The sequence below is a fragment of the Oenanthe melanoleuca genome, chromosome 1A, assembly GCF_029582105.1.
Source record: "Oenanthe melanoleuca isolate GR-GAL-2019-014 chromosome 1A, OMel1.0, whole genome shotgun sequence".
In the NCBI taxonomy this organism is placed as follows: domain Eukaryota; kingdom Metazoa; phylum Chordata; class Aves; order Passeriformes; family Muscicapidae; genus Oenanthe; species Oenanthe melanoleuca.
The window spans coordinates 58737782-58751331 of NC_079334.1; the positions used below are offsets into that span (position 1 = coordinate 58737782).

Consider the following 13550-nt stretch of genomic DNA (forward strand, 5'->3'; position numbering starts at 1 on the left):
TGGTTTTTTGGTCTTTTATCTTGCTTTAATTAGCTCACTTGGGAAGTAATGTAACTCTATTGCAGAAAAAGCTGTATCAGTAGCTGAATCCTTCTTTTCAATTAACCATACAAATCCAGGCCTTCTTCCCACACTCATACTGCATTATTTTGTACTTGGCACAGCCTACTTCTCTCAAAGTCCTTCATTATTTTAAGGTCATCTTGACAGGATGCTTCCTGTCTTATTTTGTGCCAGCAGAAAGATGCACACTTTTTCTCACCTGTCTGGAGTCCACCATAGCAACCATGGCCAGGGCTGCATGCAGGACTGCAGTCTTACAATACCTTGCTATTGAAACAGAGTAATCAAAGTGAGATTTTAAAAAACCCCACAATTCCTTCCAAGGCCAAGGAATTTTTTATGTCTTACTGCAAAGCAATTTCTGCTGAAAGGTTAGAAGTACAGAAACTGCAATCCTTGATAATATAGAGAGGCCTTACACTGATTTTATACAACATTGTGCAAACAAGGGAAGACTTCAAGGGCCAGTTCTGCTTCCAGGAAACTCCTCACCACAGGTGTGTCAGGAAGGCAGAAGCAGGAACAGGCAAACAAGGAGAAATTTTTTCCTGGGTACACAGGGTGGAATTGGGAAGGCCAAAGACAAGGTGAAATTGAGATTGCTGAAGCACACCAAGAGCAACAGGAGAGGTTTCTACAGCCACAGCAGCACCCAAAGGAAGACTGGGGAGAACATGGACAGTGTGATAGGTGACCAAGAGATAGGGAGTGTAGGAAAGAATAACCTAAGGCAGGGAAGTGTGAAGGACTCAACATCTTCCTTTCCTCAGCCTTTACTGGCAAAGTCTCTGCTCACTCCCAGGCCATTCAGGTCTTTGCTTAGGGCCAAGGGATGGCAGAGACAGGTACAGAAGGATCAAATTAGGTACTAATTATGTCAGCTAATGTGCAAGGCATGTGTGAGTCCATAGGACTGGACAGGATGCATCTGAAAATGCCAGGGAACTGGCTTGTGGTTGCTTCAGGACCATTCTCTATCATGCTGGAAAAGTCATGACCAAGAGAGCAAAGACTAGAGAAGGCATTATTAGTCCTCAAAAGAGGCAAGAAGGATTTTGGAAACATACTTGGAAAAAACCATAATCTTTTGATTACTAGGAAAGGTATTGTGGAAGCTTCAGTATATCTTGAGTTTGGAAAAAACAACGGCTTCAATATTTTTTGAAAATTCCGAGATTGGGAGAAGCAGAAAGGGGATTTTCTGCATTTGTTTCCAAAAGAACCTCCTAAACACTTTTTGGATTGCAGTTTATGGTATTTAGCAGAATATTATTTGATACAGAAAGGTGAGCTGAAGCTTAATATTGAGGAATATCACAAATATGAATATGTAGTGTCTGAGAGGATATAAAATCTAAAGCAGCTTCACAAAAGCATAACAACATGAGAAATACATGTAAACTGCATATAACATAAATATATATAACAGATATCATGTCTTTCCAGTAATGTAGCAAAAAATGGAGATCTCTGTAACCGAGCATTGTAGATAATAAACATTTCCACAGAGTACATCATAATGATTTGCAATTTGAATGTTAAATTCTTTTATATCTTTTGTAATTCCTACAGGTACATGTGGCTTATCAGTGTGCTAGCCTGGTAAATCATGCTGTACAGTTTTATTTTTTTTTTTTCTAACACTGTTTGCATTTAAACTAAAGCTACACAATATATACTGCAGGCAAAGTTCACTTGGAAATGTAACTGAAATGCAAACATGAACTGGTTGTGACCTGTTTTATAAAAAACCCCCACAATCAAAACCTAATGTGTCACACAGCCAGCATTAATATATATTATACTGAAGCATACAATACTATACTGCAGCCTTTAATTAATCCTTCTGCTAGTGCAGGAATATTTCTACTAATAACTGCTTTTAAAATTTCTAAGAGATTAAACTCATCTACATCTCTGGAGGTTATTTTAGCTTTTAAATCACATCAGTTTGAGAAACTTTTTCCCAATATTAAATTGAAATGTTCATCTTTTCCAGCTTCATCACATTAGCCCTGGTTACTTATTTGCCCAACTTTGAATTATCTTTATTCATCCATTAGGTTCACACATTTAAAATTCTTTGAGCTTCTCAATCATTACTCAACAAAGTCCTATCTGATGAGTTCTCTAAATTTATTCCCTACAGTTCTCCTGGTAATTTGCATTACTTTTGCCTGGACACTTCAGTTTGTTAATACTTTTCTCGTAGTAACTGCACAGAATTCTAAATATTAGGGCTGAGGCCTTGGGCTGAGCTTATACATGTCAAGACAGCTTGGGAAAAGGCATGAAGCCAAAATTCCTTTCTAGATTTCCCCACAATTGGTGCTGATCTAGGTTTGATACAAAATAAAGTATGTTGAAAGCTGTTTCAGTGACCTGTTCAAGCAGACAGGGTTCCTGAAGCCTTCAGACCCTTATAATTTGTGATCTGACCTTCCTGGTCCTGCTTTACATTCTGGGAACACACATGATCAAAAAAGAGTGTTGTCTGCCTGGTGAACATACCTCCTTCTGATTTTCTTGGGAAAATTACCAACCAATAATATTTGAAGCAACTCTGAGCTGAGAATAAGTTTCTGCTTGTAGCAGTCACAGAATCTCAGCAAATCCCAAGTCAGATGAACTGAGTGTCCATGCAGCCTCTGCTGAGATACAGAGCCCCAGCCAGCAGAACTACGGGTTCTACCAAGCCACATGTGACAGTGGCTCGGTCTGGGACCTTGTGCCTGGCACGTGTGATTGAAAGGAGCACTGGACAGTGACTCAGGAGGAGCACAGCCAGCCCCTGGCATGGCCAGAAGGTGCTCTGGGGTCTGGCAGGCCAGGCTGGGAGCTCAGCTCTTAGCTGAGATGCTGACTGCACCTCATCTCAGTCAAGTGCATCCCACTCACAGCCTTCCACACTCACACGCTGATCAAGTGTGTCCATGGCTCTCTGCTGGGGGGGGATGGAGCTGACAGATGCTCCTGGAGACAGAGATAATCCAATGACTTTGTTTTCTTTCAGTTTAACCCTGTTGAAGCCATAGGGAAGCCAGTGATCTCCTGGATCCCCCTGGAAGCACAGGATGAAGGAGCTGTCAGATCTTTGGGTGAGGATGCTTTCTGTTTAAAGGCTGAATGGCTCCACTTTGAATTTTAATCATAAAAAACAGATTTCTTAAGCTTTTATTTCCTGGATGCCTGTGGGAATGGGCTTGACCTATACTGGCACTTGTAGCCCCCAGGTGACATTTTCTAATGTGCATCTGGATGTTATAGTTTCTTATTGGTTGCATTCTTGCAGTAGATCAAAACTGCCCATATCTTAAATCTTTATGGAATTACAGTATTTGTGTATTGACAGGATCTGCAGCCTCAGGTATCTGTGAGCTTCCCAGCAATGCCACCAGTGCTGTGAAGGATGATGACCTGCCCTGGACCCACACAGGGCAGGACCTTCTAACCAGAAACCTTGTTGCTAACCACACACACAGGAATATTGATTATCAAAATAATTAGCATTTATGCAGCCTCAGAGCAGACAAGTATAAATTCTGCAACACTACTCTCACCTTTCAAAGTTTAAAAAGACACTGTAGAAATTATGAAAGTCGCCCATTACAATGCAAAAGTAAAATTTTTAAAATCAGCTGTTTTCATACAAAAAGGAAATAATATGTATTCAATTTTGATTCCTTCCTTATCCCTTCCCTGTGAAAAAATGCTTAAAAATTTTAAAAATAATAAATGTTTTATGACTTAAAATGAGATAAAAATATAATACATTTTGATATATTTACTGCCATTACATTTTTGAGTGTCTGACCATTTACATTCTTTGCATTTCATATTTATTGTGAAATCCAACTCCTGCCTCTTCCCTAAGAGTAAAAGAAGAAATAAAGCCCATAAAATCTAACTAATAAACTAATAAAGAACAGGTGCAAGAACCCAATCAGATCAATAAGTCACTGCCTCTACCTAAGATTTCTTCTCCTATTTGTTGACCTAAATGTTGAAATATCCACAGTTACATGTTCTCTGAATATGGGGATGAAATGCTGACATCATATTAATATGAGATCTACCTCTTCAAGAGGCATTTTCAACAGGAATATGATTTTACTATCAAGTATCTCTTTTCATTCTTCTATGCCCTTGAAAACCCTTTCTGCTGTTAAAAGACATGGCTTTTGAAGGACTTCTATTTTTATCTCTATGCATCTATCCTCATGAATGCTTTGTTTTACATTTTAAACCAGAATATTTCATTAAGTACTGTGCTTAGGTCTTAGGAGGGTAGCATTTTATTATCTTTATGTTGATTAATTTCCTTTGTATCCATCTGCTGTGGAGTGCTCAGGATGTCCTGCACACAAGGGAACACTGCATACAGTAAGTGGGTGGAATTTTGAATACCTTACAATTTTTACAAGGAAGAATGGAATCAAAACTACTGGAATCAAACACCAGCACTTTATAAAACCATTATCACCACAAAGCAGTAATTAAAATCTCCATTGCCTACATGGAACAGTCCTTAACTCGTTTTTAAAATTTACAGATATTAAAATGAAATGTTAATTGAAAATGCATTAGCTGAACAGAAGGGTTTTGATCATTTAGGCTAAATTAGGCTTGAGAGAATAAATGAAAGCCTATGTAAAACTTAATGTCTTCAGGAGACAGTATGGGGAGTGTCTCCAGGTGAATGGAATCAGAGCACCTCCCAGTGCTGCTTATGTGCCAGTTGTTGGAGGGGTCACAGGCAAGACATTGGCTGTGACCCACATTCTCTTCCCCAGTGGAGCTCATTATAATGCTGATCCCTTAAAAATGTGCCTGCAACAACTCCAAGTTTTGTCCTTGAATAATCAATTAATACAAAACACTAAGGTTTCACCCATGGGATGTATTCAACCCGTTTTTCAAAGACTTAATAATCACAGATTTCTGGAATGCTAGGCAAATCCCAGTTAACTCTCACCCTTCTGCCAAATAATACTCCATCAGTGAAAAAAAACAGGGGTGAAGTTCTGTTTTCATTTAAGCCAGCTGGAAACTCACCATGGAATTCAGTGGGGTCAAAGAAAGTCCATGATCATGTAAGTGGTTAAATAGCTTCAGTAATCTTGGAATTTTCACCAGTGAATGAATTTGAGACAATTCCAAACAATCAAACAAATAATAAAAAGTGGATTTTTGACAAAACTAATGGCACAGTAACTAAAATAACTGTTTTTCATGAATAAATTGAGGACTGTTATATTAAAAGCAAACAAGATGTCTTTAACAAAACAACTATTATGGAGATTTTCTGAGGAAAACAAAAGTTTGATAGAAAAAAAGAGTTCTACTTAGTGCATTATTGGTATGTGTACTGGTCAAATTAATTTATGTTCTTATTTTTGCCAAATCTAACAGATATGAACAGGCTTTTCACATTTTAATTTGTTCTAGAGCTCCAAATTGCTAAAATACTTCTTGCTTTAATGTGTTTGAAATACATTTCCATCCTTATAGATTGCCAACAACATGTTTCTTTTTCTTACAGTATTTATACACTGAACATCTCTTTTTATTTCTGGTACTGCCACTACATATGTCACTTTTAAGAGGCAATTCTACCCAAAGCATGCATTGCACTTAAATTCTTACATTTTTAATACTTCATAATGATGATCTTTGATCATATGCCTTAACATATCTGGGTTTTGGAAATATTGAAACTGTTATATTCCTGCTAATGAGTGTTAAGCAATATACAGTTCAAGTAGATGTTAATTCTACTGATACATTGCACTGGCTAAGAATTTTGCTGATCTAATGTGGAGATGGGAGAAACATTTGATATCAGTGACCCATGAAGTCTCCATGCAAGTTTTGACATATTGGAGAGGTGACAGTGTGCTGAGCCAAACCTCCTACCAGAGAAGTTGTAAAAGCCTGTACACAGACAGACAATTTGTCTATTCATCCCAGATTTTGCTATTCTGCATATTATAGATTGACACATGATGTCAACTCAAGGACAATCTTTGGTCTTCACCCCAGAAACAAGGAAAGGAATATTTTTGCTGGGGCATGTCTTCCTGTGTTACAGGACTCTGCATGACAGTGGTTTTCATTCTGCACAGGAACACCTCCCCCTCTGGTTACAGAACCACAGTTATGTCATCTAAATAAGTGTGTTGGATAATGAAGTTATCATTTTGAGCCAATTCAGGATTCCTTTAATCAGTACAGTAAATTGAAATTCTACTAAAAAACAAAGGGAAACCTTTAGGATTTGATTGTGCTATTATACAAAGACCTTGAAATAAATGTTTGATGTGCTTCAGGCAAACAGCCCCTGCCTCAAAAAGCAATCTGATGGTGTATAATAAATTTTTAATTTCATACAAATGTGCATAATAAAATTTTTTTACAAATTCAAAACTCAATGACAATGTCATTGTAGTTAATGTGACTTCAACTGCTAATGTGAGTGAGAGTGGAACTGCCTCTTGTATTCTTCCTCTTGTTCTGCATTGAATAATGTTACCTGGATTGACAGGGAACTTAGCCACAGGTAAGCTGCAAAACACAGCAACTGTTTATGTAACATAATGTATGCTTAAAATAATTAATATTTATAAAGATAGCTTTCTTATCAGCAGTTCCTCAAAAAGACATAAGCAGAAAAGGTCAAAATAATAATGCATTTCTCCCTACAGAAATGAAATATTTTCATATTTTCAAAACTGCTAAAAAACAGATTTGTAGAGTTTTTATCATCAACACACCATTGCTTTTCTACAGCACTTTGGAATATTAAAGTCATTCACAGTGGTCACACAAGCAGTAGACAAAGAAAGGCATATCCAAAGCTTAAAGCAGTAAGGAGGTCACAGAGTATCCTATTTTTCATTCTAAAGAATTTATAATTTAAAAATCTACTGTAAAACTGAAAAAAAAGAAAAAAAAGAGTGCTTCAAAGAAGAGGAAAAAAATCAATTTTACAACTCTACCTTTCTAAGAATATATTTTGCTTTCATTTTTAGATTATATCCTGTCCAGGTTGTAATCACAACTTTTATTTACTGCAATAGAACAAAACATTTCTGATTGTTTCTAATGGTTTTGTCATTACTATAGGAAAACATCCCTCTCCCAACAATACCAGGTACTACAATGAACAATACAAACACTCAGTCTCAGGTAAGTCTGCACTTGACCTCCTTCTCCTCTGGCTTACCTGGATGTTCCTGATTCTCTTTGGAATTCACACAGTAGAAGGTAAATTGGCAGAAACAAACCTTCTACTCAAAAAGTAATGAAAAACAACACACGTGTACAGTCTGAATTTTTACCTCAGCTGAATGAGAAATCCATTCTTTAAAACATTTTTCTGGTAGAGATGAACTGGTTCATAGTTGTGGTTAGATAATCAGCATAGACTGACTCAGCTACTCTACATAGAAACTTAGCTAAATATTGAATTATTTTCTTAAAAAAAAAAAAAAAAAAGAAATAAAGAAATCTTCAAACTAATCTATTCACACTGAGAACTATTAAAAAGAAGGCTGATTTTTTCATAAATCTACTAAGTAGCATTGATAAGGAGAGAAAAATTCATCTCCCAGAGTATGTATGCTCAAATAAGTTGCTTGATATGTGCAAGAATTCCAAAATCATCTCCTCATGAGGGAAATTGAAAATTTCTTTGCTTTGGTTGGTGTCATTTCCACCAGTAAACTTAATCACTGAAGTTCTAATGTGCTCAGGAAAACTTGTGACAGGATGATCAGTAAAATTCTTCTCCAAAGGCATTACAGTCAAGAATTAACCAGGAAACTGGAGGTGTAACTTTGTATGGGTGTGTCCAAAAAACTTTGAATGGGAACAGGAGAAATAGCATCTGTGAAACAGTTATGTTTTCTCATGTGTTACCTGTTTTTTGTCATTAGGCATAAGCAGATAATATGTTATCTGTTTTTTGTCAGAATGCGCACCTGGTGATCAGAAAACCTGGGAATCAAAGACAGGATTTAGGCAGAATGGTCTGTTGAGTTTAGTTAGTTTAGTTATGCTTAGTTTCTGATTTCTTGGCCTCAGTGAACTTGTCACCTGTGATAAGCAGATGATGTGACAGACACAGTCACCACTTTGGACCTCCCTTCAGCTGCTCCTCAGCTGCTTTGAGGAGTTGTGCAGATTTCCTCAGCCACTATTTCACCTAGCTGTCCACTCAGCTCTGGTAGCTGCTGTTAAAAGACACATCTCAGTATCCCTCGAGGGACAGAAGTGCACTGTGAATTAATTTAACGTAGCAGTTCAATCTCTACAAACTTGCTGCAAACTAATGAAATTACATGGTCAAGCAATGACAGACTTGTGCTCCACTTAAGCTCCTCTAATGTTAGTTTCAAACACCTAAGGTAACAAAAAGACACTTCAAGAAAGGCTTGTTATTAAATTAACCTGTGATAAAAGTAAAATTGTGGTGTTGCATTAATGTTTGGGCAACTTCTACATGTCAGACCGTGAAAAAAGTAGAAACCTGAAAGATGACATACTTTCCTTTATTTGACCTTCTTTAATGGAAATCTTTGTTACAAGTCCTGTATTGATATAACTTAATGAAAATTTATTTACTGGACAATGGGTACTTGGTGCTGATTAGGTGGGGAAAATTACCTTCTTTGCTGCTATTTGTAACACAGCTAATGATTTTTGGGGTGAATAGCTTCTTATTTATCAGATGCTTTTCTTGGCAAGGACGAAGTAAGGACAAAAAGTCTTCATTGTTTTTTTGCAACAAGGTGAAAATGTGGGGCTGATTTCTGTAAAATGGATCTACTTGCCCAGGTTTTCTCATATATATAGGTCATATTTTTCCTATAAAGGGTGTTCCCTCTAAATCTGAATATTGCAGTAAAAAACCACTATCCATTACCCAGTTATTTTGAATACTAGTGTTTGAAAGAAACATCTGGTTTAAAATAGTGTATCATTATTCTGGTTTTATTAAAATACCTTGCTATGTAACTGCCCACCTCTTTACAACAGTTTCAGTTTCAGGACAGCTGAGTTTTGGAAGAGATTTAGAATCAGATGAATCATTGGTTCTACTGGGAAGCATAAGCTGCTGGCTCTTTGCCCCACAGACAGGCATTTCTAACAGAGCCATTAGGCACAGCCCCTATCCCTCTGCCATATCACAAAATTAATGAGTTCTTTGCAATAACTTTACAAAGCCCATTAGGTACAACACAGCAAATTCTTCCTCTGTTACTTAAGTAAACTTTAACTTCTGATTTTGATGGATAATTGCAGGATCCCACAAGCAAAGGAGAAGTTTCAGCCTTATACCTGGTTTCTGTTGTAGAACATATTTGTCCAATGTTAGAAAAGCACCTTTTTGCTGAAATTCTGTGGAAATGTCCTCAAGTATTTGATGTAAAGGACTAGTGTTTCTGTCCTGTAAAGGCAATGCAGTACCATGTTTCTCTTCACCACTATAATATACTAAAATTACAATGAACCCGTCTGCATTCAGCTCTTACAAATTAAATTATTTTCATAATGGTCTATGACTCTTCACAAATTTCTGATAACAGCAGCAATGACATATTTGTGACAGGATATCCCAATGCAATTCCATTGAATTAGAGAAGAGTACAATGGAAACATTACACAAATTTAGCAGTACAAGTGTGCTTACCTTCATACGTTCCACTTTCTAGGAGAGCACCACTTTTCTCCAATTCCATAAAATCTTCAACAGTGATGAAAATATAGTCCACACCAGGGACTTCCCCCTCCTTATGTGGCCTTGTGGTGCCTATTAATAAGATGAAAAACATACTGTCAAGCACATGGCCTAAATGTAGAATGATCTTTTTGAAAGCTTTGGAAAAGTCACAAAGTGAACCATTTACACAACATCTTACATAGCACATCTTCCTTGTGAGGATGCCTTTCAAAGCAATCCACCTGTATTTGCTGAAGCTGACAGAGGTATATGAGGTATATGTTTAATATCATGCCAGATACTATTTGGATCTACATTAATTCTCGCTAATGAAAAACTATCATACTGTTGTCCTTTTTACCTTACTAGTAAGACCCTTAGTGACACCAGGCATTCAGAGGTAACACAAAACAAAGTCTTTTCTACAATTAAACTGCTTCATTATATTTTAAACATTTATTTAGAACACAAAATAATAGTTCTTTAAATAAATGTGTAAGGGTTACATTCACATTGCTTGTTTCAGTGCCATAAGTGGACTTGACAAATGGTTAGGCCCTAGGGCCCATGGGATTAAAATCACCTGCTAACCATGCTGTCAAACTGCAAAGGTGTTTATATTTAGTTATTGCCTCTGTTGTCATCTCTGGATGTCAGAACTCTGTAAAAGCTGACAGTTAATATTACACACAGCCTGACAAGTGACTTGGCTCACCTAGCAGAAGTTGAGATGTTACTGGGGAAGAGTCTGAAACTGACCTGATTTCCTGGTGGTCCAGTTTATTGTGGCCAGACTACCCCTGCTTCGACTGACACCACGAATTAAGTCTCAAAATTCCATTTGGAAATCGAAGTGTTTTTGGTTCTCCTCAGTCTCAGAGTGTTTGAAACACCTTAATCAATTCTATATCAATACTGTACTGATTACATCACACTGGCAGGGTTTGGTTTAAAGACTGTTGACTTTGGGAAGTGGCTAGAAACCTGTCCAATCTTTTCTGGTTCTTGAAGACACAGAGACACAAAAGTGTTAGGTGAACTCGACTGCCTAGAGATCTTTTTCTCCTCAGACACAGCCTGAAGTCCATGGCAAAAACTGAAGGAGACTGTCAAGACAATATTTCAGTAGTTATCATAGGGAATATATTTTGATAAATCTATAAGACCTCTCCCTCTTTTTGTCTGATTCCAATTCCCTCCTCATCTCAACATTTAGAACTAAAACTGGCTGTTAAATTCTTGGAAATCTCATACTATTATCTGGAGTATTCTGTCCATCTGCAGTACTGTGTGCAATTCTGGGCTGCTCAGTACAAGAGATGTGAAGCTCTTGAAGTGGATACAAGGGAGGGCAACGAGGATGATTGGGGGATTTGAGAATTTCTGACGAGTAAAGGCTGAGGGAGTTGGACCTGTTCAGCCTTGAGAGAAGAAGGCTGAGAGGGGACATCATTAATGTGCATAAATATCCAAAGAGGGGATGCCAAGAGGATAAAGCAGGCTCTGCTCAGTGGTGCCAACCAGTAGGACACGAGGCAGTGTCTGATGCACAGGAAGGTCCATCTGAATATTTGGAAGAACTTCACTGTGCAGTGCCTGAGCACTGGAACAGGCGCCCAGAGAGGATGGGGAGTCTATCCTGGGAGGTATTTCAGAATCATTTGGATGCAATCCTGGGCTCTGGGATGACTCTGCTAGATTAGGAGGTTGGAACAGATGCCCCACTGTGGTCCCTTCCAACCTGACCCACTCTGATTTTGTGATTACTCTTGTGTTTTGGAGATGGTGTGGTTAAAGCTATCAGACACTTGGATTGTCCATAAGCTGAATTTATTTCCCATGGATTATCTGACCTCTGGGGATGCAGCAGCACGCCCCAAAATCTCCAGCCCTTTGTAAGAACTATATTGGAGCACAGGGGTTCTGGTGTGTCCCTGAGCTCCAGGGAGCTCTGCTAGCAGCACAGACATCAGATGTTTGTTCTGTATGCTCTCTACTGAGAAATTCTCAAAGAATATTGACAGAATATTGACAGAAACTGCATTTCCTCACAAAACACCCTGGCAAATCAAGGCTATTCCTCAACACAGCACAGGCAGGAAGCTGGCATATTAGATGAGTATCTCTAGCTTATTATTTCTTCAATTTTTTTTTAATGTAGACAAGCTTGGATTAACAAAAGTACAAGTTAAATAAAATATTAGCCCTGCTTTCAGTGAAAATTTGGACCAGATGATATAAAAAGCTCCCTCAAAACTGAAATTTTTAATTATTTTAGTTATTTGGTGTTAATACACCCCAGTTTGTTTAAAACACATAGATATTTAGCAGTCATTCATGATGAATGATGGCAAAGCCTCACAGGAGGTCCAAAACCAGACTTGGTTATTCCTGTGTTTCTCTACTTTGGCCAGTCTTCATTCAACTTGCTTAGAAAACTAATGTAATGGACTAAATTTCAGATTCTGAAGTTGGAAGCTAAGACCTAATCTTTCTGCCCTATATTACTTAGTCATGTTTTTTTCAGACATAATACGGATATGATATGATACAAATGTGATACCTTTGTATATGCCTTGCATTAATTAACAATTAAGTATTCTGTCTAATCTGATTAGACAACAGCAGGAGATGACACTTGGATGGTTCCACCCTCTTTGCTCCCAGAGCCCTGCACTGCACTGAGGGCTGTAGACCTACAAAAGATCAAGTAGTCACTTCCCACAAAAAAAGTGTAGAAAAGAGCAAACTATGATCAACAGCTGCTTGAATTCAGGGTGACTCTCACCCCAGGAACAGCAGCTTCCATCCCCAACAGAATTTTATTGCTCTTGATAAAATCTTGCTGAGTCCTATTTCCTTCCTGCATCTGTTCTCATTCCCTCAGGCTGGAAGACCTGAGATCTTGGAAATGGTTAAAGCAACTCCCTGGCTAATGGAATAATCAATGGTTATTGCCTCTTTTACTCTTCTACCCTGAAGGAACTGAGTTGTTGCTAATAATACTTCTGTCATCCTTCATAGTTTTTTGCAAGCACTATGAACTTTGCAATGTGCATGTTTACAGAGATGGACACAGTTACTGGAGCATCTTAAACATCCATCAAGTGCTGAACACTGAGATGTGTATATTGGAATCTTACACACCACAGGCAAATTCTTTCCTTGCTTTTAACTTAGAGCTACCTCTTAATAGATTTTGTCTTTAATTACATTCATGCAGACAGATAAACAGGCCTAAAACTTATGGTGATTCAAGACTTAAAACAAAGGACTAATTCCAAGCCTCATCTTTTGCAGAAAATAATCTTTTGTTATGCAGCACCAAGTTTTAATAGGACACAGTTGTTGCTACTTATCATATTTAGCCCTTTATTAATGCAAAAAGGAAAAAAGAACTCAGTTACAATTTTGTTACCAAGGTAACCTATGAAAAAATTATCTTTGAATTCCATAATGAAAGAATATTATACTTTTAGATCTTTCAGGACCAAAACCAACAAGGGGTATTTGCACTATGCATATTCCTGACAAATGCAATTTATTGGTGCTGTTGAAGACACAAAAATGAGAAGCTCTCAGGCAATCATGACCAGTCCAATCACACAACCTGTAGGTACCTTAGAAGTTACAGGACCTTGATCTATAAAATCTGGACTGGTGTTGACCTTCCTTGACTTCATGACCACTTATATCATTCACCAAACCATCTGCTCTCAAAACCAGTATTCAGGTCATGCAGTGAGCAACTATTTTGTTTGCA

General features: G+C 37.7%; 1 protein-coding gene across 4 annotated transcripts in view; it reads right to left on the reverse strand.

Moving 5' to 3' along the window:
* MAGI2 (membrane associated guanylate kinase, WW and PDZ domain containing 2) overlaps positions 1 to 13550 on the reverse strand; it is a 677636-nt gene that overhangs the window by 268878 nt on the left and 395208 nt on the right. For all 4 annotated transcript variants that reach the window (XM_056513256.1, XM_056513283.1, XM_056513274.1 and 1 more), the window contains exon 3: positions 9758 to 9877. In XM_056513256.1, coding sequence (XP_056369231.1) covers positions 9758 to 9877 — 120 coding nt within the window. The remainder of the gene's footprint in view (positions 1 to 9757; positions 9878 to 13550) is intronic.